The sequence below is a fragment of the Marmota monax genome, unplaced genomic scaffold (genome assembly GCF_021218885.2).
Source record: "Marmota monax isolate L192 unplaced genomic scaffold, Marmota_monax_Labrador192_F-V1.1 WCK01_AAM20220418_F8-fsc00072, whole genome shotgun sequence".
NCBI classification, from domain to species: Eukaryota; Metazoa; Chordata; class Mammalia; order Rodentia; family Sciuridae; genus Marmota; species Marmota monax.
This window is the reverse complement of record NW_026692356.1, coordinates 8,097,984-8,123,568: the sequence shown is the minus strand read 5'-3', so window position 1 is coordinate 8,123,568 and position 25,585 is coordinate 8,097,984. Positions and strand designations below refer to the sequence as shown.

Here is a 25,585-nt window from a genome sequence, read left to right as displayed (position 1 = left end):
AAGAAGCCAGCTCGCTCTCCTCCCATTTGCACCAAAGAAAAGAGCAAAGTTGTCACGATCTAAAATGTTGTCATTTTCCATCAGAAGGAAAGAGGTGACTCAACATGCAGGGTTGTCACAGGAAGGCCCCTGCTGACTGTAAACCTGTCATCATTAGCAGCTGCTGGGAAACGCTGCTAGGATCACAGAGTCGAAACCCCATTCAGACATCTCCTCATTATAAGTTGCTGCGTAAGATTCTGCTATGAAACTTCCTGTCATCTCCGATATGATAGGTAATACGTTGCCTTTACAATTCAGCAGAGCTGGATTTCACCGAGTCTGTTTTGATTGTATCAGGCTGGATTTAATAAAAGCTCTGATCGACCTGGTAACATAAAAATAAGTGCCAACACTTGCGAAATGAACTCTCCCTGTCACTATGGTGTCTGGAGCAAGTTTCTGGCTGATTTAGGAGCAGAGCTTCTCATGGAATGGAAGACCTTTGTGCTTTCACTATTTCCATATCTTTTAGGTGTGTCTGGACTGCACCGAACCATACAGAAAAGACTTGAAACAAGAAGAAAGGATATGTGTATAAATACTTGAATAAGATCTCCGCCATCACCACTGATAAAGCCTTGGGAGAAAATGTGCTTCAATGGCTGGTGACCCCCTTAGAAAGCAGGAGAGAAAGGAATGCTCAACAGGAAAGTACTTAGTTTTCTCTGAGCTATAGACAAGACTCATGTGAGTCTCTCAGGAAGGAAGGGATGGTGACATGCAGTGACACCTTTCACTGGCAAAATCATCACACTTTATACAAATAAGCCCTCACCTTACTTATGCATATCCTTGTAGCCTTTGTGATTTGGCGGAGTCCCACTAGCCCTTACCTGACTTTGTAGAGCCTAAGATGATTAGAGCTGTTCTACAAAGACACTGGGAATACAGAGTGAGTGACTGAGAAGGAAGGGGGAGATACAGCAAGCTCACTATCAAGAGAACCCTCTCTGGCTGTCCAAATTATGAAGAATTCCTCAGTTTTCGCTATGAATGTGGCGGGCACCTTGTTTAAACTTAGATAGATATACTAGAGCCATCAAAAAGTGGCTCGTTCTTCCAAGGAAGCATCATTTCCTAAATGCTATATATCAATGATATTTTAGGACACTATTAAAAGAGAAATCAACCAGTAAGATCTTCTTTATCAGAAAACCATAAGTGATTATTAAAAGCCCTGACAACTCCAAGCAATCACTGAACATTAAGTTACCTTGAGAAATCAATCTCTTCTATGAACTTCTCAGTGACCAAGTTCAAGCACATGGAGACAGTTTGTGCTCTTGTTTTCAGAGGTCAAGAAACTTTAAACAAAGCAGAATCTCACCTTTCCAATTAGCCTGCTTCCAAAGACAGGAAAGTTACCCAACTACAAGTCAACCCAGAGCCCACTGCCACTTTACTGAACTCAAACTAAATAGATACATCAGTTCCTTTTATCGTTAAAAATCCTCAAATCCCAGTGTAGAGAACCCTTGCATTTCGTACAAATTCTGCATAATATCAAAAAATATCAAGAGCTGTTAGTGAACATGACAAGAAGCACCCTTTCTTTATAATTGTTTTTCCTGTGAACAAATAATCTATTGGCTCAGAAATAAATATATATTTTGAGTGTGTAACATTAAAAAAATTATGTAAGCAAATTCCTGCTTCACTTTAGAAATCCTAAGCCGTAAGGCAACTATAAAATACAGCAAAACCACCAATAAATCTGTATGTAGCACATAGAACTACAGAATGATGGTCCTCGGGTTTGTTTCCAGTTCTATAACATACATCAAAATGAGAAATGCCAGGTTTCACAACAGCAGGCAAAGTGGCAGCAAATTAGCAGAACCCTGTGCCCGAGGATTGAGAGCACTTACTTTGCTTTCAGCGTCTCCTCCTGGAAATTCCAGTGTGGATCTTCCACCAGTTGCAATTCCCTTAACACCCTTCCAGGCTTGTAGGCTGCGTTGATTATCATGCTAAGAACCTGTTGGGGAAAAGACATCCTCAATGAAGTGCAATCATGGTAATTCCTGTTGAAAAAAAGAAGGCCACACCCTGACACTTCAAAGGTATTCACCCAACACCCCATTAAAGTGCTGTGACCAAGTCTGACAGAACACTGTAGGCTAACACTGAGCTGACGCACACACACAGAGAGAAAGGGTGCCACATCCATTCGTCTGTTGACACCTAGGATGGTTTCATAGCTTAGCTATTGTGAATTGAGCTGCTATAAACACTGATGTGGCTGCATCACTGTAGTATGCTGATTTTAACTACTTTGGATACATACCAAGGTGTCAAATGGTGGATCCATTCCTAGTTTTCTGAGGAATCTCCATACTATTTTCCAGAGTTGTTGCACCAATTTGCAGTCCCACCAACAATGTATGAGTGTACCTTTTTTCCCACATCCTCACCAACATTTATTGCTACTTGTATTCTTGATAATTGCCATTCTGACTGGAGTGAGGTAAAATCTCAGTGTAGTTTTAATCTGCATTTCTCTAATGGCTAGAGATGTGAAAAAATCCAATCCCCAAATGCCAAAAGTTTAGATATTCTCTCCGATATGTGGATGCTAACACACAACAAGGGGGTGGGGAGAATAGAAGTTTGGTGGATTAAATAAAGGGGAACAAAGGGAAGGGAACTGGGAAAGGAACAGGAAAGACAGTGGAATGAATCTGACATAACTTTCCTATATACATATATGAACATACTACAGTGAATCTCCACATCATGTACATCCACAAGACTGGGACCCTAATTAGAATAAGATATACTCCATTTTGTACAAATATGTCAAAATAGACTCTACTGTCATGTATAACTAAAAAGAACAAATTTTTTTAAAAAGAAAGTAAGGATGCTGCGTCCAACCCCTCTGGCTAAGAAGGTGGGAAGGGCTCGCTAGACGGGGGCAGGTGTTTATGAACTCTTCTGGCTGTGGAGAAATGGAACGTCTTCTCCAAAAAGCAGTTCATTATTCTTCAACAAGAGTATAGGTTATGGAGATTTCATTTATTTTTAAAAGACATATTTCATAAGGAACCAATGAAACTGAGACAATACGCTTAGGCCAACACTTCCAGAGAGACTTCAGAAGCCCATAAGGAGGGTAAGAAATCATTTGAAATCCATTTAATCCTGGCCCAATCTGTACATCTAACACTAGGACAAATAAATAAAGGGGAACTTCTCTAGGAGCAGTGGGTGTTTTCAAAGGTAGTCTGGACTATCTAGTATCCTGCCTCCTCATTCCCCTTCATTATTTCCCTCCATTATCCTATTATCCTATTCCCCTCATTCCCAAGCTCCAAGTCCAAGGAAATAAGGATGTGGTCACTGCCCACTATGGGGGTCCCAGAAAGACCAGGCAGTTCTAGTCTTAGAGTCCCAACAGCAGGCTCTGGGGAGATAGATGTTCCCATTAATCTTCAATGTGTTTCTTTAATGAAGAGAATGGGAACTCAGACCCCCTGGGTACTGTGCCCTATTCCAAGGGCTCCTGCATCTAAGGCAGGACTCCTCCAAGGTGCTGAAAAGCCACGAGGCAGTATAGGCGGTTTGGGTGAGTTTATGTCTTCTATATTAGAATAATCATCTGATTCTCTTCATTGTCTGTACAATTTAAGAAACTAAGTTTAAGATAAATTGAATTAGAACTGGCTGCAAGAATGCACAAAGTGTTCATCAACAGACAATAACATTTCCACGGATTCTTTTCATTGTGATTAGCAGAGAAAACCCCAGAGCTACATTTTATTTGCCGCATATCGCAACGTATTTTGTGACTATGAAAAGAACACGTCTGCCAGAATTCAATTCAGCCTGGGAACAGGCAGCAATTAAATTATAAAAAACATTCGATATTGAATATTTTTTCCCACGGCTTTTCCTGACATCACATCACTCATCTCCAAATTCAACAAGGTCTCTATAAAACACGGGAATTGTGAGCTGTGTCATTTGCAGGTATGTGACACCTCGAGGGCATTGCAGTTATCCCATGAAAAGAACCAAGCGGGCAGTGGCTGTCATTACCTGGAGCTTGAGTGAACCACTGCACCTTGCAAAGCATGAGATACAATTCAACACGTTCTTGATCAGGGAGTCGCAGGGAGCCTGCCCCCAACTGACAGGGCCCTGGATGTGAGCATTGAAGAGTATACCCAATAAACCAACGTGAACAAGTCAGAGAGGAAAGTCGCACTAGACAGCAATGCCTCACTGTATTCTTGGAGCTCAGGAAGTGTGGCCAGAACACACCTCTAGAACCAAGTTCCCCCAGTGGTTACAGTGGAAAAGCAATAACCTTTCTAGTTGAACAGATATGGGATCACATCACAGTTCTGCCCTTAGAAAATATAGGTCTTTGGGCAAGATGCTTAGCTGACTTTGCTCACTGGTACACGGGGCACTGCCACCTGCCCGGTTCACAGGGTTATCATGGAAATTACACAACGTACCATCTTGGCTTACAAAAGATGCTCAAGGGTAGCCCTCTTCTGGCTGTGAGCACAGTCTCCTCATTGACCCTTCCACCTGTATCTATGTTTCTAGTTCTGCATTTTTGGAAATAAACTCTCCTTAGAAGTTCCTTGAGGTTTTTATAACTTCCACTTTTAGAACAAAATTTCTCAAAAAAAAAAATAGTCTGTACGATAATTCTTCAATTCTCAATCTACCCAAATCCAGCTCCACACACCCACACAAAAAAAGGCTTTGGAAAATGGCCCCAAGAACTTCATGAGCAAATCTGGGTAGTGGTCTCTATCTCTCTGGACCTGAGTAATCTCACAGTGTCTCCAGAGGGCCAGCCCTGCATACCCCTGGTTCTCCCGCCTTAGCTCAACCAGGCTCAGAAAAGTGGGGGGTGGTGAGGGTTTGGGGCAGAGGGCAGGATAATGAGGTGGAAGGAGGCCCAAGAGCACAGGCTTGGGTGCTGTTGCAGGTAATTCCGCAGGGCAAGAAACAAACACCCAGAAGATGCTCGGCTGACTGAGCCGCCTGTAAATGTGAACCTCCTGTCCCCTTACACTCCCTTCCCTGTGCAGTGTCACCACTCAAAAGACTACACAAGTGGAATGGGATTTTTTTTTCCTGTTCATCTTATGAAATTCTGTGGTCCCATGATTTCTTTCCATTTTCCCTCTCATGAAAGCTCATAAAACACCAAAATTTTGAGATCTCCAACCTCAATAAGATCATATAAAGTGTCAACAATTCAAAGTACAGACAACCACTTACTAGAAAGTAATTTCTTCATGTGTCTAAGTCAGAAAAACACTTTGGAACACAAATATGTCTCCCGCAGCTGGAGTGAGATGACCGAATGGGTAGGATTCCCAGCCTGCAAATTTGTATCTGTAGATAGAATTGTAGTGACCGTGGGGACAGGTCTCTTTGGGGTAGATTTTAGAGGCAGTGAAATGTGAGGGAGAATATTCTTTCTCTTGAGGGGTCAGAAAGAGGAGCAAGCCAAAAAAGAGCCTCTACTCTTTCAATGAACCTGCCCTGCTTTCCAGGGGCCACAGTTATAAAAACAAGCTTTCTGCAGAAATCGGGATACATCAAAGGCTCTCATGGACCCAAAAGATTTCCTCTTTTCAACCTCAAAATCAGAGGGAATGGAGCTAATTTTATGGAAAAAAAAATTTCTAAAGTCAAATAGTGAAGAAATACTCTGCTTCATCAGCCATATTTCCCTAGAGGGCATTTCCCTGTGGAAGGGCATCTTAGGTGGGAAGTTGCAGGAGGGATGAAATGAGAAAAGACGCGCACTTGGTTCACCTGGCGTGAACTGCAGAGAGTTTATTTTTGTAACCAGATGTAAGTAGAGAATGTTAATTTAAAAATGGTTCCTTTGGGAAAGAAAAGTCGGGGGGGGGTGTGGTTGGAAGCCTCCCTGCAGTGCTGCCCCTTTCTCCTAAGTCATGTGGCACTTACTCTACGGTGGGTCAAGGCCTACTTCCTCAAATGTGCTCAGGACCTAGCTTTACTTCTTCAACTCCTGGCCATGGAAATGAAGGAAGATGTGCTTATGAAATAAAAGAGGAACCTTCTTCTGGTCAACATACCTTCTGATGATGTCAGAGAAAAGCAAGATAGTTTTGAAAAGAAAACCTCCTAAAAGAGGGTGTTTCCATTTTGTCTCCCCATAACTACTGCCTGGGCATGACCCAGGATTGGTGTTGCTGCACTGAATCCACCCCCCAAACAGTACCCAAGGATCGCCATCACACTCATCTCTCCTCTCGCCTGTTAGTCCTGAAGTTTTAATAATAATGATATTTGACACATCTTACCTAATCTAGAATGCCACTGCCTTAGTCATTCTGCTCTCCACCTTTGTTAGTGCTCTCTGTGAGATGACCCCCTGGACAGCCCCTTCCCCTGGAGAGAAGGAATGCCTGGTGACATCGGCTTCACCAGGACCCAACCAAGCTGGCACCTGATCTTGGACTCCCACGCTCCAGACTTCAGCAGATACACATCTGTTGCATAAGCCACCCAGTCTTGAGATGCTATGGCATCCCAGGATGACTAGGACACCTTCCCCTCCTGCACGGTCACTGTGTTTCTCTCCACTGCGTCATTTCCCTTAATGTGTAAATGTGCCATAACATTTCCCTTCTTCAACAAAAAAAGTTCCCCTTCATTCCTTATCTATCTCACCCACCTCATTTCTCTACTCCCTCTTATGGTAAAATCCTTCAGAATCAACTACACCCACAGGCTCTTCTTGCTCTCCTTCATCCTCCCTGGTACTCAATCCAATGGGGCCCTCACGGACTATAGGAAATATAAAACCATGAGCCAAAATACCGTTTTTCTTTCTAAGTTGATTATCTCAGGTGTTGTTACAATGACAGAAAGCTGACTAATGTTCTCAAAACATCCTTACAGCCCTTCTGTACTCAAAAAGTATTCAAAAAGTCCCTCAATAGAAAGGCCTCCCTTGAAAGTGGCTCCACAATGGCACCCGTCCCATATGGCATTTCCGGTCCTCTCACAGACGATTACTCTATAATATTGCTTACTGGTTTGTTCTCCATCCAGCCCCACTAGAACGTAAGCACCAATAAACCAGGGACTTCATACTGCTAGATTCAGAGCAGCCATAGTACAAGTGACAATAGGAGGTACCCAAGAGACTGTATTTTTGAATTTGTTCAATGAATTTCAACATGGTCCCAGAAATTAGATAAAATTATTCTGTTCATCTAAAAACTAATTCACTGCAAGAATTTACTTGATTCCATCTGATCTATGTGAATGGAGATGCCACTGATTTTCATCACTACAAAGTCCCATCCTGGGGGTGATGAGAAAGTTCAACAAGTCTAACTTGTCTTCTCCATGGGAAAATAATAAAGAGCAATAGCAGAAAAACTCTGCTGCCCTTTTCTTTCACCAGCTTTGCAGACATTATCTGGCATGATCACAGACCACGCATGTGTTACCGTTGGCGTGCACCCACGAGCATGGCACATTGTTCTTAATGGGTTAGCTAATGTCCAGCATAAACTTAAGACACCAGCAACAGAAACAACAGAAGACCTTCAAGAGGAAGACCTTCAAGAATCTTGTGTTGGATTCTGACTGAATGGGGTGTCAGCTAGACAAGACTTTTCCTCCATCCGGTATTCCCAGGAAAGTTCCCTGGTGTGACACCACAACTCCTACTGCCTCAGTACCATCTCCCTCCCTTCCACTGAAAGACACATGGCTACCGTGAGGAGTGACAGCAGCCATCCTCCTCCACATTTCCATACACAGATTGCTGCTCTCTGGGTTCCCACATGAAGGACTTTCCAGTTAAAAATAGAAGTTAAAAAGAGAGCCACCCTCCAAAAAAAAAGTGCTCAGAGAAGTAAAACGAAACAGAAACTAAACAAGCTATCTCAGAACTCAACCAAATGTGGGGGAAAAAACAACCAAAACAGAGAGATTGAAGGATATACCTTAAAGGATGAGCCATGTGGCAAAAATATGAGCTACAAACACCAACTGAAGCCAGATTTCTAAACTGCTTAGGTCCACTAGAAGGTTCCAAGGTGGGGTAGCCAGAGCTGAAGTCACTTTACCTCTTCAAAATGGCAGAGTGAGGGGTCATATCATTCTCTGCCTGGGGCCACCACAGTCCTGTCTTCCAGTGAAAGGAGCTGGGTTGGGCCTGGGCTGGAGGAAACACATGAAGCATGCTAGAGGGAGACTTGAACAAGGGAGGAGGACCAGCAAGGGGTGTTCTCCAAGAAGCCAACTTCCATCCTCGACTTCTTGTCAAAGCACCAAATAGCACTGGGCTCCAGATTGTAAAAAGAGCCCACAACTGCTCTAAGAACACTCAATGACACAGAACTGAGGTCTTTGTTCTAACATGACTACTCTGATTTCCACCTGTATATACGTAGGTACGTGGGCTTGTGAGAATGAGCAGGGAAGCAGTAAGCCCCTCCCGTCTGCAGGAGGTCCACAGAGGTAGAGATCAAGGTCTTGCTCACCACGACCCCTGGCTCCAGCACAGAGCCTGGTACATGAATCATCGAAGTCCAGGAGGTATGAATGGATGCATGAACCACTGGGTTACATCTTACTCACTGCTGGGATGCAGAGCTAGAGAGATATCTGGGATGGTCTGAGAGTCAGCAACTATCTGCTAGATGCTGACTGACTGAACACCTTAGTATCTAAAGCCCTGGAGAGGCGGCAGATACATGAAAAGATACATGTAGAAGAATGTGAGGTAGTGTGTATCTGCATACATAATGCAATACGTATTGGCCAGCAGTGGCTCCTGCAGTCCCCACGTCACCTACTCCTACACTTTCTGCAGAGCCAGGAAGATCAAAGCAGCAGAGAGACAGAGATGAAAAACCAAGTACCAAAGTAGCCACCTCGACGCTGACATCTCAGACCAGTACTCTCAGCTATGAATCGTTTCTATGGTCCTTTTTGCAAAGTTAAAGTTCTAGTTTACTAGAACCTGTTTTATTAAACACCTAGCAAAACTTAATGGGTCCTGTCTACACTTGTGCATTCCAGGACCAGGCTGCTGATGAGAGCATCCAAGTGACTCTAAGAAGACACAATCAGTAGACAGAGGATAGGGACAGATATAATAGGAATAGGTGACGGACACATGATAGATGATGATGATGATAGATAAATGGTAGACAGGTAAGTAGATGATAGATAGTAATGATGGATGGTTAGAGAGTCAGATGATACAAACGGATGGATTAACCTCGAGAGAGAGAGAGAGAGAGAGAGAGAGAGAGAGATGTATCTTCTATTATATATATAAAATAGAAGATATATATAAATATAGATATATTTACATACCTATCTTATATTTATATATATATAAAATAGAAGTAGGTATGTAAACAGTAAGTGAGTGGATGAGGTAGAAGAGTGTGAGGTACTGTGTATCTGCATCTTTCCCATCAGGAACAAGATTCCTGCCTCGGCACAGCAGAAGCACTTTCTAGTCTCACTTTTTTGTCTTATTCTTCTCCCCCGTCAAACTCAAAAGTCTCTTGATTAATACTGAATCTGCAGGTCTTATTAGCCTCTCTGATGATCTCCACTAACTGGAATGAAACCTTAAACTGGAAGGAAGGGATGCGCTCATAGAAGCTCATCACTTCCAAGTTTCCTGTGTGTCCAGGGTCCATATGTCTTTCTTCTAAGCCTTCTGTCAAGTACCAGAAATGCGGGGGGGAGGGGGGAGACCACCAGGTGTTAACGCATTATGGTGTGGATATGAGGTGTTCACCAAAGTTCTTCTCAATACAGGAATATTCAGAGGTAAGTGATTAGATTACTAGAGCTGTAAGCCAATCGGTCCATCTTGGTTTGAACCGACTGAGTGGTAAATCCAGGCAGGTGGGATGTGGTGGAGGAGTAGGTCATTCAGGGTGGGTCCTGGAAGGGCATATCTCCCCACCACCCTCCCCACCCTCTCTGCTTCTTGACCCCACCATGAGCTGGGCAGTTTTCCTCCTCTGGGCTGCCACATCTTGGACCCAGAGCAATGGAGTCAGCCATCTATGGACTGAGACCTCTGAAAATGTGAGCCCCAAATAAACTTTTCCCCCTAAGTTGTTCTAGTTGGGTATTTTGGTCACAGCAATGGAAAAGCAGACTCAATCAAAGCGTACAATTTGTTAGTCTTTTCACCTAGAGATGTTCCTTTCTTAGACTCCAGAACCCAGGCTGCCCAAAAGCACAGTTACAGAACAGGTACCAGCTCAATACATGAACAAGTGCTGTGACCCGCATGGAAAGGGATTCCTCAGACTCCCTGCCTGAATTGAAATGATATGCACTCCCCCACACACACTCCCCCACCGTCACATGATGCAACAAATCTCATGATCCTACACAGGTACATAGTTTGTCCATCTTTTGGGGACCCTGACACCCTGAGCATGAGAGAAGAAGGATTTGGGATGGAAATGGATGGCAATGATCCCACTGAGCCTGCAGGTTTGGTTTATGATAAACATCATCGCTGACATCTATACCTAAGAGGTCCCACCCTCCATAAGCCTGGCCCCACACATCTCATTAAATGTTCCAGCACTTGAGGGACAAGTGCTCCAATATGAGTCCACTCGGAGGAGATGCCTACAGCTGAATGGACGATCTACTGACTCTGTTCCCACCTTCTACCTCTTCTTGAGGCACCCACTCTAGAATGGAGGCCAGACATGGACTGACCTCTGGCTCCATCCAGACCCCACTCGAGTCTCACACACATGAAGTGAGTGGAGAGACCTTGGCCATCATTCTGCCAGGAGCTTCCTCCTCTCCAGCACATGGCCCTCTCAGATGGAGCTCGGACCTCACTTCACAGCCTGCATCCAACCTCTCCAGGGAGCACTCTGCATCGCCCCCACAGATGTTATCTAGTTCCAGCAGGCCATGCAGAGGGGAAGGGAAACAAGCCTCACTTTACAATTTCCGAAGAAACAAAAGTGTTTAAATTTCTAATACCATCAATGGCCCAGAAAAACAACATACTCTGACTTGGCTTCAATTACCTCATTTTCTTTAAACAAAATGGAATCTGAAGCTACACAGAGGTTCTGGTGCTGAAAGAAGAGCATTAGCATAAATATTGGCTTGGTGGAACTTTTCTTGCACTCACAGAACTGAAGCAAGTGCTTGCTTTTTTCTTTCTTCTTGCTGCTTGCATTTTCTAAACATCAGCAAAAAAACACTTTTGTCATCAGAAAACTTCTCTGGCCGGGCTTTTAAGTTTGGTTGCTGGCACCCATCAGAGAATTAACGAGGGGTAACTATTTTTTGATTTGAAAAAAATCATTTATTAAATTAAAATGGCCAGCCCCTACAGAGAAGCTGAGGCCAAAGTCCTGTTGTTTGTTAGCACAGCTAGCAGATAACAGAGCTCCTATTAACAACTGGAATGTGCTACGCCAACCAGGCTTGCAGCCAACTTCGAAGAAACCCACCCATTCACTGTATTTTCCCCTTCTGTGCCCCTAACCTGTCACTCACAACCAACACAGGCAGACAGCATGGATCTGATAGCAGTCCATCCCCATGCCATATCATATTGAAGCAGAAATTTTTATGCCTAATTCTGGCTTCATTTCTTTTTGGATGGAGTTTCCTAACTGCAGGGTTCTTCATTCTGTACCAATGTATACAGTTAGGGTTAACCAGTCGTCCAACCATTTTGGTACACCCAGAGCAGTGCCGGATATGCTGCCCTTGCCCACAATCACCATTCTCTCTCTCTTTTTTTTTTTTTGGTGGTGGTGGGGAAACAGCTGGGTACTGGGGATTGAACTCAGGGGTACCCACCACTGAGCCACATCCCCAGCCCTAGTTTGTATTTTATTTAGAGACAGGGTCTCGCTGAGTTGCTTAGTGCCTCACTGTTGCTGAGGCTGGCTTTGAACTTGTGATCCTCCTGCCTCAGCCTCCCCAGACAGAGAAACTGAGGCCAAAGTCCTGTTGTTTGTTAGCACAGCTAACTGGGATTACAGGCGCCACTGTATCTGGCCACCATTTTTCTTTAGCTATGAACCTATTATCTATGGAGTCCACTTGCTACTCAGAATGAGCACAATCCACAATGCCTCGATGTATTAAAATGAAAGTAGCTCCAACCTGCTGCTGAGTAATTGTGGCCTAAAGGCCACATACAATGGCCAGGGCTGCACAAGACTCTCAGTGTAGATGTGGGCACTGCCTGTGTCGGCCCTTGGCGTTCCATTCAACCATGGTGCTGAAAGTGTCCTTCCTGTCGTTCCGTTCCTTCATCCCCCAGACCCTCGACGCTCCAGCCTTCCCTACATCTGCAGCAGGTTACCGTGTCACTTTCCCACTCACTGGATGTGACCCCAATGCTATCTCAGCGTCTACGCCAGCCCTTGCCACGGCATGGGGACACACCGGTCACGTTCCATTCATCTGCTCATCTTTCCCCTTGACTGGAAGCTCACTCAGGGATGGGACCACCAGTCAAATATTCTCTGTGCAAAATGCTCCCACAGAAATAACCACAATAGCCCAATAGTTCCATTTCTTACAGGTTTCCTTTAAACCACAGCCCCCACATTCTCCCTGAAACAGACATGTCTTCCAAATATATGGAAGTTTTTAACTACTAAGACCACCAATGGCCTCTGACCGTTTCTCTTTTAAGAAAATGACACTTGAAACCACAGAGACGTTCTTGGGCTAAGGGAGATGCTTCAGCATAGGGTCACTCTCAGGGGTCCCTGTCACCCAGAGCTTCAAGCCCATGTTGCCTAGAATGCTTTAGAAGGCCTCTCTGAGTGGGCCTCCTCTGATCTGCTCGGGCCTCACACTGAAGCACAGGGCTGGCCAGACTCCCCTGTTTTTCTCTTCAAATGTAACATACACTTTTGTATCTGTTACTTATCATCAGAGTTAAGTCCCTATCCTCCAGCCATACCTGACCTTCTTTTGCCAAAAGGTCACCCATGTGACCTTGCCTTTGCTGCACAATGAAGACTATACGTTCTCTGTCCAAGCCAGATCTAACGTCACCTGTCATATTTTTGTCACTTCCTCCCCACTCTGCTCCCATCTCTCTCCAAAAATCCCTTCCAGTTGGCGTGGCTTTGTTTCACATCATCTCTTAGTAATAACATGAAACCCAGAGAGAGACCAAAGGGGGGTCTGTTGTTGAACCAGCAGCTCAGACAGCACCTGGCTCCTCAAAGTTGCTTAACAAACAACTGTCCCATAGATAAATGGACTGCTGCGGCCACAAAATTTAAGCAAAACAAAAAAACATTCATCTGGGTGTAGTAACAATAAAGGGAGCCAATCTGACATCCTCTTTCTCAAGAGAAAGCACCAATATGCAGGAATACAGAGCAGAGCAGACTTGCAAGAAGAGTCTAGAAAATGTCTGGGATTCCTAAAGCACCACAGCGAGAAGACCTCTGACATCCTCAGGATCTGCCTCTATTTGCAGGTCACCTCCCAAGGTCAGGAGAGAAATGGGAAGCCCCTTCCCAGTGACGTGTGGCCCCAGTTTTGCTGGACAAAGCCATGGCACAAATGTCACTCATGTACCCAGAGACCAGTTAAAGTGCCGTGGAAGAAAGGGATAAAAAAGATCCCCATAAGCCATGGGAGGACCCGGCTGAGGAACAATGTGCTCTCTGCTTCCTCCTGAGGTCCTCTGTGCCTTTCCAAGCTGGGTCCTCCTTGAGAAGCCCCGGCTTCTCGGCTGAAGCCCTCGCTTTACTCCTTATCCTGTCTTCCCAAAGCACTTTTACTTAAACCTAGTGCCGCATGTCCCCAAATGTCATGGGAAGAAAGGCAGTCTGCCAGGCTGTGCACCTTTCATGGGCAGGAACGTCATTTGTCTCTAGCTGTCAGGCCTCACTATGAAAGCCAGGAGGTGCTGGATCAATGCGAACTGAACTGACTCAAATGTCCAGTGCCTCCTCACACCGCGCCTGGGGCCCACAGGTCCTGTACACATGAGCTGACCGAGATGGTGCCTGTGTTTTACCTCTTTAAGAACCAGCACACATTTGCCGGGCCCCACCGACTGAGGTAGCTCCGCGATCCTGCCTTTGTTCAGGTAGGGGCCTGAGAAACACCGGTGGTTGATGAACAGCTGCGGGCAGCAGTACTTCCCATTGACGGTTCCTGCAGGGGAGACAACACAGCAGAGGCTTTGGATCTCATCTCTGGGACTTGGGGGACAAGGAGGCACATGCTTGATCTGCTAGTCAGCAGAGTCACCTGGAGTTGCTGTCCAGGGTCTTGACTGATGGGACTCCAGAGTTATAAAAAAGGGGGACTGTGAAGAATCAGGACCCCAGGGCCAACACTGTTGGAATCCTAATTAGGGAGCCTCACTCTGTTCCAAATTGTGACACAGTGGAGAAAGACAGATGATTTTCTTCTTTGGAGAAAGGGGCAAGGTATCCTAACATCAGGACGTTTTATAATCATAATGATACCTTAAAAGTTACAATGATTTTTTCCACCATACACACAAACTTCACTATTGATTGGGCAGCATTCAAGACACAGAGAGATACAAAGACTACAACAATGTCAACCCAGGCATCACGCAGCTCAAGCAGAAACACATGTCCCTCACTCTGGCTTCAATCTGCCCTGTCCTTAGTCTTCCAACTTCAACAGTGATCCGGGCACACTGTTGGTCTTACTCTATCTAAAGATGCCATAGTAAAAAGTAGAGTGATTAAATGATAAGCTCTCACTCTAATGTTTCTTGATGTTTATAAACAGAATGAGGTTCTACTTCTGACTAAGAGACTCCCTCTCACTCCAGCTCCTGCCCCAAGCTAAGCTACACCATTAGTGGTATTTCTGGACAAGTACTGCTATTAATTTGGGATGGCAATGTAACAGGAAGGCCTGTTTTCATAAGACTCAATGGGTAGGAGGTAGAAATGCTATTCTTCTGGATATAAGAGGAAAGGAGTGAAATTACCATTGTAGAATATGAAAGCGTAGCTGGTATGGTTCCTTTAAAATCATTCTGAATTTTGAATTCAATATCACAGGCAAAATCAAATTCACAGGTGCATTTATACATAAATTTTTGGTAGAATTATGCTGTCCAATCCTTAGGAAAAAACATTTTTAGTTAAGTCTACTCATAAAAACTGTTCTGTTTACAAAGATAAGTTCAACTAACAGGACTCTTCCGAGGCATATAGCTTTTAATCCAGAAATTCAGAGTGGATTTCATTTTAGCATAGAAAACAAAATTCTTAATCAAATATGCAAAAACATGTCTCCTGTCAAATAGTAGCTCACAGAAGACCTCAGAACCAGCTATTCAAACTCAGGGTTTTAACAAAGAATTCAAAAGCCAGTGGGGACTTAAGAAATAATCACTAAGGTGAAAATTCAAGTGATACTGTGACAAAATGTCAAAAAAGGAGTGCCTAACGATGATATTTTCATCTCTTTCCTGTCCTGCATGGACATCCATATACTACACAGTACTAAGCTGGCTCCTAATTCCAACTGGCATGTGGATCCTTTTCTGCAGATTGGGAGACCTCTCTAGGGCTATTGACCAAGAAACAGAAGAGAAGAGGGAAAGCTACATTAGTTTAGAAATTTTAAAAAGGCAGCTACCTGTTAATGAGTTGTACTAGAAAAAGGAGAATAGACTCAAAGTTGAGAGATACTCATGGAGACCTAAAAATACACGCATGTCTCCATTCGGAGCTACAAACTAGAAAGGACAGAAAGCCCTTGAGGGGACCCAATTACCTGTGGAGTCCAGGTGAGGGAATAAGCAAAGGTCATGAGGTATTTTCTCAACAGGCACTGTGGATGGCGATCTGTGGATAAAAATAGCAAACTACCATGGGTCACAAGCTTTTGAAGAAACAAGTACATTCTGAAGTTTTTTCAGAATATAAAGTGAATATTCCAGAAATCTAAGACAAGAGCATCATAAGATAGGATGTGTACGTAAGAGTGTTCCGGAAAGACCAGATAAAAAGACCCTTTCAGAAAAGTTACTCTCAAATCCTTCTTATGACCAGAAAAAAGCAGAAGGCACATCTGCCTCTGAGTGGCCGTCACTAACCATGAGTTTCTTCTGGGTTGCTGCTGGGTATGTCTCTTGTCATAGAACTGTCATAACAGCTTCAATTTTATATTAGACAAGAGGAAAAATACACTTACATTTAATTAAAGTCAGACATTTCCTCTGTGATGACTAATTGAAAACCACTTTCTACTAACTTGAGTTTCTGACTTCCGTGAATTATGGCCACACTAAAAAGAAGAACTTAGAAAAACCCTATAAATGGATGATTCCTAAAATGTGAAACAGGCTTACTCTAACAGAGCTCTGTTATAGTTCAGTTTGTTTGTTTGTTTATGTACTTATTTTGCAGTCCTGGGGATTGAATCCAGGGGCCCTGAACCACTGAGCCACATTCCCAGCCCTTTTTACTTTGTGTTTTGAGATAGGTTCTTGGTAAAAGTTGTCCAGACTGGCCTTGAACTTGAGATTCTGCTGCCTCAGCTTCCTGAGTTGCTGGGATTACAGGCATGAGCCAACATGCCAGGCTGACAGCTCAGTTTAAAAGATGTCAAATAAATATATTTTTGAAACATCGTCTTTGGGGGAAAGAACTGAGACAGGTTTCACAGGGACCCTCAGGCTGGCCGCATGGAAACCACACAGTTGAAAAGCTTCATATAATCAAAGAGGACATCACAATCAATCATAGAGTCATCTACAGAAATGGTTCTCAAAGTGTGGTCCCCAAGCCCACAGTGTTGGCATCACCCTGGAACTTGTTAGAAATGCAGAACCTCAGGCTACCCTAGACATCGTGAATCAGAAATACTGGGGCTGGGACGTAGCAACCTGTGTTTTCCCAAACTCTCCACATGACTGCCACACGTAAAGAGTGAGAACCATTCATCCATAGACTGCAAATTTGGATTCAATTGTGGGTCTATCTATTATTAATCTCTTTACTTCATGTTAAGTGAATAAAATGGAGTCAGGTTATGAGCCCAATACACTATGTTTTAGAAATAAATGCATAAAAAAATATCTACAAAACTGTTATTCAAATAACAATGCTGCTCTTGCTCAGTTTCACTGCATTTAAATTTAAACCTAAGTGTGTGAGAAACACTGGTTGCAGTTAACTTTCTATCCATATATTTTTATTGATCTAAGAAAACACAATTACTTGCAATGGAATGGACATTTTGTTGTATTTTAAGTATTTCACAATATATATAATGGTCAACAGCCAGTTACAACTTTTCAGAGACATACTGCTGCACATCCACTCTCGCCCAAACCCTCTTTCCTCCTAATAGTACAAGTGAATTGGGGTGAAGGGCAACCCACCTTTGTTCAATAATTCAAAGTCCATAATCTTTTTTTCACATGGGAGTCTGATTTAAAATCAGAATCTTCACAAAACCCTGAGAAATAGGTATTTACAAGGGGGGGCTACTGAGATATGAAGAACTAAAGCGGCTGGCTCATGTGCACCGTGGGGAAGCAGCAGAGTTGGGGTGACACTGAGTCCGTCCTTTGTCTCCAGTCCTAGTCATGGCTGGAGAGGTGGGGAGGAAGCTCCAGTTCAGGGAGAGGAGCTGTGCTTCCAAACTACACTGTCACACAGGTCCCTGAGGGTACCCAGAGTCAGTAAGTAGGTTTGGGATAATTTTCGGGTATGCTGAGGTGAAACAGAAAGTGAGCAATGACAATCTGGACCACAAGTTCCTCTGGGAGCTGACACTGCATTTTGCACATAGTAGGTGCACAATAAGTAATAGCAGCTACACTTTGACTGTCACTTTTACTCCATACCACTCTTAGCTACTCTCTAAGAACAAGACAAACTTCCTATCCTCTACAAAGAAACTTTACAATTTATCATACAGATTTGGAGAAAAATGAAAAAAAAAAATCAACATACTGTTTTTCTGGCTGCACAACTGCAATCTTTCTCTTCTTTTGGGCTATAAACAGACAAAATATAGGAAGAGAAAAAGAAAATCACATTGTTAGTGGGACAGATGCATTTTTAAAAAACAACAGTGTAAAGACTTGCCTATTTTAAAGTAGCACTTTAAATACTGATGAGTTACTGTAGTCAAGCCACAATTTTATATTAATTTCTTCTAGCATAAAACAGAGAGTCATCAGACAAGAGATCTTAATAGAATCCGGTGCATTTAATCTTATCACTACGCTGGCTACTTTATTTTGAAAGGTGCTTTTAATAAGAAAGAAAAAAAGGGTACATCAGTGTACATGTGAAGATAAACTGTTGCAAGCATGATGATCCAGAATGATTTCTCCCTCAGAAGCTATGATACGGCAAATAATGCTACACTGACAGTGTCCCCCAGATGAGTCCCAGAGGCCTGCATTTGAACTAGAATATTGAATTACTGGAAGAAGAAGTAGTGGTTAACAAATACATCTAGTCAAATATTGATATAAATCAGCAAATAATGATATTTTTGGATAAGAACACTTACAGTTTATATCTCTATCCAATTATATTTCTATATTACTATCACCTTAACAAAAATAGACCAGAGCTTTTGGCACCTATTAATCTTGGCTCAGATAATCCTGTGTCTTCTGATGTAAGCATAAATTAATTCCACCAATACTTCAAAAGCTGTGAGAGTCTGGCAGGGTAGAGTCAGAGTTTGCCTGCTCACAGCAAAAATGTATGGTTAATAAATGAATGCAAGAATTCATTAAATACTCAACAATATCTTTACCTATTCTTGACTTTATTTGGCATTTAATTCTAGTTGTTACTATAAAAAGTATAAATTTTTATGATCGCCAAGGTAAAAAAAAGGAGTTATAGAATGACTTGTCTAACTCAGTCTGGGGCTGAGGGTGGGAAACCTGATTATATGGTAGCCTCGCAAGAACAACAGAAAAATAAAGCAGAAACACTACAATGTTTCATCCAACATGTGATTTTGCTTCAGAAAAACTGAAAGCACTTGCAGCCCCCCACATCCATGTGCAAGAGGGAGGGAAAAGATACAGGATGCTATTAAGTCTTATCTAAGGGAAAACAAGGACAAAAAGGACTGAGTCCAACCCCCTGGCAGACCTCAGGGAAGATATTACTTGATAAGTTTGATCCACTTAGAGTTTTATCTTCTCCTCACTTTAAAATATTTCTAATCAATGAATGTTCTTTGAATCTTAGGGGCACACTATCCCCACTTACGATGCAGATTCTTAACCAGCTCGGTAGTGAGTAAAGCACAGCATTCTATACTGCTCTTGGTGAATATGGGGGGAGGGAGACCCTTCAAAATCTGTGGACATCAGGGATGCGAAGCCTACTATGTGATGGAACTTTGTTCACGGCTATGTCTGGAGAAGAAATGGAAGTCACCATGGATCAGGGTGCTGGGGAAAAGTAGAGATGGCATGCAAATTCCATAAAGAAAATATCGGAAATGCAATCTCTTTAATGGAAAGGTGAAGCCCACAATCTTTGAGAACTCATAAACTTTGATGTGCTTTAGGGTGGGATAATAAATGCAAAGATTTATTAGGATTTTGAAGCAGTACCATCTGAAGATAATGACCTAAAATAACATGTTAAAACCACTGTTGTATGTATTAAAATGTACATGAATGTTTGTGTTTGTGTGTTTGTGTGTCTATGTGTGCATACTGCTGTATTGTTCAACTATCAACACTGGTTTTATCTGGTATTTCTGTGATCACAAGGATGTGAGTAACACACTTTTTAATATACAGTTGAAATCTCACTGACTAATTAGTGCTATGAGTAGGTTCAATATTTCTAAGTATTTCCGTAAATTATTGGACTATGTATGATTCCTTTACAGGAAATTGCAAGAGAAATATTAGATCTTGCTAAGAAATGATAATATAAAAACATGGTATCTAATTTAATTTTTATCCCATCAACATAATGAATTGCACACAAAACCGGGAGTAAAGATTTAAGATGTATCTATTTTTTTCTATTTATCTCTCTGGGACTCTCAATGGCCTCCTTACTTGGATTGTCAACCTATGGAATGCATCCAAATGTTAATCTCATGCACATACTTGAAGGATAACAGAGAAAAAACTGGTGTTATTTGGGCCATCTAAAATCTTCCTCTATTTTTTATGACTTTCCATACAAAATTACCTAGCTATTCACCAGATCACACATTATCCACCATCTATTTAACTGGGCAACACTCACAGACTGTTTTGTGTGGTGTCGTCAAAGGGTAAGAATTAGCTTCACACCAGCCCACTGGGAAGATATCCATGGATTCCACATCAACAATGACCTCTGGCACTGGAGTCTGCAGACCTGCAGGGCAAGAAACAAAGACAATAAGTACCAACAAAGAAACAGAGGAAAATCGGAGAGCATCCCTAGGACTGAGAAACATGGTCCTTCAAATGTTAAAAAAAAAAAAAAAAATCAATAGCATTTCAGACATGACTTTACGGAGTCTATAGTCTTGAGATAGATACAAATGTTCGAATTATACAACAGAGAACAGATAAGGGGGTTCCAAAAAAGTGAGGGTTTGGAAAAGAGAGACACGTCCCTCTGAAGATCGGGAAGGAGAAGGACTTGGGAGAGACTGGATCTGAGCCAAGTGCTCTGGAAGGAATAGTGCCTCCTTCTCTAAGGGCAGCTATGAAATTGAGAAAATGAGGGAGCTTGGGGTGGGCGCCACAGGACACACATGTAAGACACCATGCCATGTTTCCCCCAAGTCCAAGCAAAGATCACCTCAATAGTCCAACATGACAGCTCAAAGCGGCTGCTGACTGATTCCAGTGATTAGGAGCCCAGCCTGGTGAGGAGGCAGTGCCTCCAGGGAACTTGTTAACTTCCCAGCTTGACCTGAGATGCTGATTCTGAACTCCGTTTGTGGTCTGCAGAGTCTGGCCAAGTCACACTAAAGCTGTTTATGCAGGAATGTCTTTTTAGAGGGATCTGCCCAACCACCACATCCTGTCTCATAAACCCAATCATGCCTTGTGATAAACTGGCATCACAGCCAGGAAAATAAAAAGACCAGAAATCCGTATACAACAGCAGTGTACGTTTCAAGGAGGGCTGGCTACACAACAAATTTGGAACCCAGCCCACTCGTTATAAGAAGAAAATTCTATCCTGGATCAATAGTTCTTAAGGAAAAACATGGCTAGGGAGAAACTCCTGAACCAAGAATCAAAAGATAAGAGCTGTTTATAGAGAGCGATTCCTGGGCTCTGACCTCTTAATCTAGTATGCTTTGGTTTCCTCACTGAGAACCAAGGTGAAAACACCACAGTGAACCCTGCTAGGCTCCGTGTCACCACACGTCACCTGATAAATGTGGGATCACCCCATCCCTCCCCCCATGAAATTATCATTTCAGGAAACTAACTATACAAGATGGTCCTAACAGCACTGTTAGCACCACGACTCCTGTCTCCTAACTCCTCACCCTAAAGCAGACACCCTGAAAACCAAGTATGTTATTTGGTAAGGACAAGCTGCTAATTTAGTGTGAAATCAATGTACTGTTGAATATCTAGGACCCCAAGACATACATGTTATCATACGTTATTCTGATTTTGACTGGTTCTCCAAGAAACCAACCAACTTTCTATATGCTTAATTCTATAATTTCAAGGATATATAAGTTAAAGGAATGGAAAAAGGTTCATAGGGCTTATTTCTTAATGAAGTGAACAGAAATCATTTCTGACTAATATCATAAGATTTGGTCAGTGTTGAACCTAATTGCTGAAGGAATCATCAAGTCAATATCAAACAGTAGGTTCAAATAGACCAAAGGCGAAGATGCTCCCTGCAGCTTCCAATGTGGCTGTGACTGCCCCGTTCTGCAGGGCTCCCCAGTCTCCAGAGGACCAGCACAAGGGCCCAGCACCAGGTTGCTTCTTTCTTAGCTATGTGATCATTTTGCCATTAGGTTAAATTCATTCACCAAAAATGTTTGTGTTTTCAGATTTGTGTTTAGTTACAAATAAGATTTTCAATGACATTCGAAGCAGCACTTCAAAAGGAAGCATATGGTGAACTTCAATTTCAAGTTCCTCCTAAACTGTCTTTCATCTCTAATGTTCTTCTGGTACAAACATCACATCATATTAATGCTTTAGTACATACTTACATATGACGAATGCATTAACAAGGCCACTCACTACAGCTGTTTTACCATCTTTACAATTGTCTGATCATGCTTCCCATTCAATTGAGCTTAGAGAGGCCAGCCACCCTTTTCTCAAGAGACTTAATAGCCCTGCTTCCTTCCAACCCAATCTAGCCTATGAAGGCATCTGTTAGTGAGAGTGGATAGAAACATGGGTGATTTAACAACCAGGAAAGTTTTCCCAACCCCAAACTTTTCAAATCCCATTCTTATTTCCTTGAATCAATCTTATAAACCTAGATAACTCTGACCACATTCAGAATAATCTTTAAAAAAAATCATTATTTTCCAAGTTGGGGACCCAATAGCTTACAAAATCATCCATTAAAATGAGCACAAAGCTCCTCCTTGCTCATTCCAGGATACATGCAAAGCACCTAGGCAAAACTGGATGTGTCACTAAAGATCAATTCATTTTTATCATTTTATAGAAAAAAAATCCCTTACGAATAACTCAAGATCATACTCAATCTTTGTCTAAGCTGTACCCTATCAGTACAGATTCCATATGTCCAATCTTATCCATAACATTCATCTCAAAATTAATTAGGAAACTGAAAATATTCTTCTATGGGAAAATGTATAAAAAAAGTAGGGTCTGTCCAAATGATGGAATGTTCCCCAGATATAGAAAAGAATGAGAAACCTGCGTATAGGCTTACATGTAGACATCTCCAAGATGAATTATGAAGTAAGAAAAAGTATGCAAGCAGAGTGTGCACTTACCTATTTAGTAAGGGGGAAATAACATATATTCATATGTGCATAAAACAAACCTGGAGGAAAATGCAAAATACTAACAATAGGAAAGGAACCATGTTGCCAGGGAATAGCGAATCACAGAGCAGGATGGAGAATACGACCAAAGATACTTTTGCTGTTTGTGTGCCTTTGCCACTTATCTATTTTACAGACACAACCTCACAACCTCCAAAATGACAACATCACAACAAAAGATATCCAGAGAAGAGAGGAAGAACCCTGCACATAAATGTGGTATTGCCACTGAGATCAGACTAATAAGATAAAGTTACCATTAAGGAAAATAAAACTAAACAACAACGAATCATTGCACTGCTACAACATACTCTACACTCACAAAATAAATTGACAAGAATATGACTTTTGTGAGAATCACAGCGGAACTTTAAAATAATCCTGCTTTTTCCCATCTTCAGAGGATTTTGTTCTCAATTCAGCAAATGACAAAGTTCTCCTCGTCCTTGCTGTTGGAGAGGCTTTGTATGACAGCTCAACCCAACCAAAGACACAGAGCAGTGCCTTCAGGTCAGTGACCTATTCTAGACAGAAGGTTAGGATGAAAAGTGGAGATGACCTGGAAGGACACTTCAGTGTGTTCCCAGGAACACAATCCTAGCTGACTCCATGCAGTTATATAATCACCTCACTTTCACAAAATCACAGAGGAGAGGGCAAGCGGGGGTGGGCTCGAGAGTGGAGATGCTACCAGGTGCCATGGGCAAGAGAAATCGGAGGGTAGAGTGACCCAGAGTCAACCTCGAGGAAGGACAATGATTTTCATTTACTTTGGTAATGGAATTGGAACAACCTCTTCATCTCATTTAAAAGCCCGGATGGAAAGGAAGGTGAGAGTGTTTAAGGGAACGAGCCAACTTGTAAACTTCCCACTGCAACTCACAGGGTACGCCAAATGCACGCAGGCTCGGGAGTGAACGGGAGAAGCCTGAGGAGAACGAAAAGTGGGTCTGACTGTCCCAGAGAAAGCAAGGACTGGGTGCTGGACACCCTGCATGCCGCTGCCAGGCTTTTTTCCTGTACAGACGCCAAGCTACCAATCAGCTTTCAGAGCAACCCCTTGTCAACCGTGGAGCCCAACTCCTAAGGAAGAAGACACGGGCAAAAGTAACTGGCAAGATCAAGGTATCAGAGGAAAGATAGTCTGAGAGCAAACAAGAGAAGGGAATAAAAGGTCTCTATGTGGGGTGTGTGCATGTGTGTGCATGTGGGTGGAGAGAGCCAGAGACACTCCCACAACAGCAAACACTTAGAGCAGTTACTGCATGCCAGACACATATTTCTCCATAGGGTTGAGCCTCACAACAATGCTTTTTATAAAAAAAATAGGGTCTGTTTTCATCTCCATTTTATAGATAAGCAAACTTGAACTACAGGAACAGATGATCCAGTTGGTCAGTGGAAGATGCAGGATTTGAACCTGGACAATCTACCTGAGAGCCTTAGAAGGCATGAGGTGAGTAGTTCTAGTTTCTTACCCCTGGGTGGGGCTCTCCAGCATCTGTTTCCTTCCTAGGAGATCCCCATGTCTCATGTGCAGAATTCCCATATCAAGCAGAAGAAAGAGTCAGATAACCCTGTCTCTGCAGGAAGGTGCCCAGGTTCAGATTCTCTCTCCAGGGCTCTGGCATCTTGAGAACGTGGTCACCTAAAAGTCACATTCATCACAATGGCAGCTAGGAACCTCAAACTTTGTTTTGGTTCCTCTGTCAAACCTCTGGAGAGGTGAGGCCCCCAGCCTGTCATCCACAGCCTTACAAATAACTCATGTCCTGCTGAAGACAGCCGGAGCCGGCTCTGGTCCTGGCCACAACAAAACAAGTGTGGTCCTATTAACCATCTCTTCCCACAGGCAGCTCCTGCTCTGGGGTCACATTTTTCATCTGTCCACGTAATACTGCACCCACAGCCTAATCTGAGGAAGCAGTTTCTCCCACAAATGTTTCCCGGAGGCCATACCTCTTTTGAAAGATGTTAAAACCACCCCACGCTGGCTTGAAATATAATTATTTTCCCTTGTCTCATTTTTGCAAATGTATGCAAAATGCTTATTAACTACCTAACTTCTTCACAAATTATGGAAAGGCTTAATAACAGGCCGTTGATTTTCCCTAGTCTCCTAAACAAAAAAAATTGGGTCAAATAGGTATTTCTCAGGTGAAACACCTTGCCTGTTTGACCTATTCGTGTTGTTTAGAAACTCTACTGTGTGTAAAATTCACGGGGGAGGGTGGCTTGGAGGTGCTGATTCCTAGCCCTTGCTCCCAGGGACGTGGATGCCCCCTCAGGAATATGTATTTTAGCAGGACCCCAGTGGATTCTGATGTAGAGGGTCTTTCATTGAAACCAAGCCAAACATAAGGAAAAACTGATCAAGGGGTTTTTGAATTTCAGCCTCAAAGTGTAAAATATCTCACCCTCTCAAAATTCAACTGGAAAAGCGGCATTTCTTCAGAGACTGCTATATCTTAAAACAGCATTTTGTTCAGAAACACACATTTACTTCAGTGAACATTTAGTAATCAAA

At 42.8% G+C, this 25,585-nt stretch overlaps 1 protein-coding gene across 3 annotated transcripts in view; it reads right to left on the bottom strand.

Moving 5' to 3' along the window:
- Nucleotides 1-25,585, bottom strand: part of Sfmbt2 (Scm like with four mbt domains 2) — a 205,758-nt gene that overhangs the window by 24,718 nt on the left and 155,455 nt on the right. For all 3 annotated transcript variants that reach the window (XM_046442364.2, XM_046442365.2, XM_046442367.2), the window contains 5 exons: nt 20,304-20,417; nt 18,015-18,057; nt 15,826-15,896; nt 14,075-14,214; nt 1,911-2,020 (listed from right to left, as the gene is read on the bottom strand). In XM_046442364.2, coding sequence (XP_046298320.1) covers nt 1,911-2,020; nt 14,075-14,214; nt 15,826-15,896; nt 18,015-18,057; nt 20,304-20,417 — 478 coding nt within the window. The remainder of the gene's footprint in view (nt 1-1,910; nt 2,021-14,074; nt 14,215-15,825; nt 15,897-18,014; nt 18,058-20,303; nt 20,418-25,585) is intronic.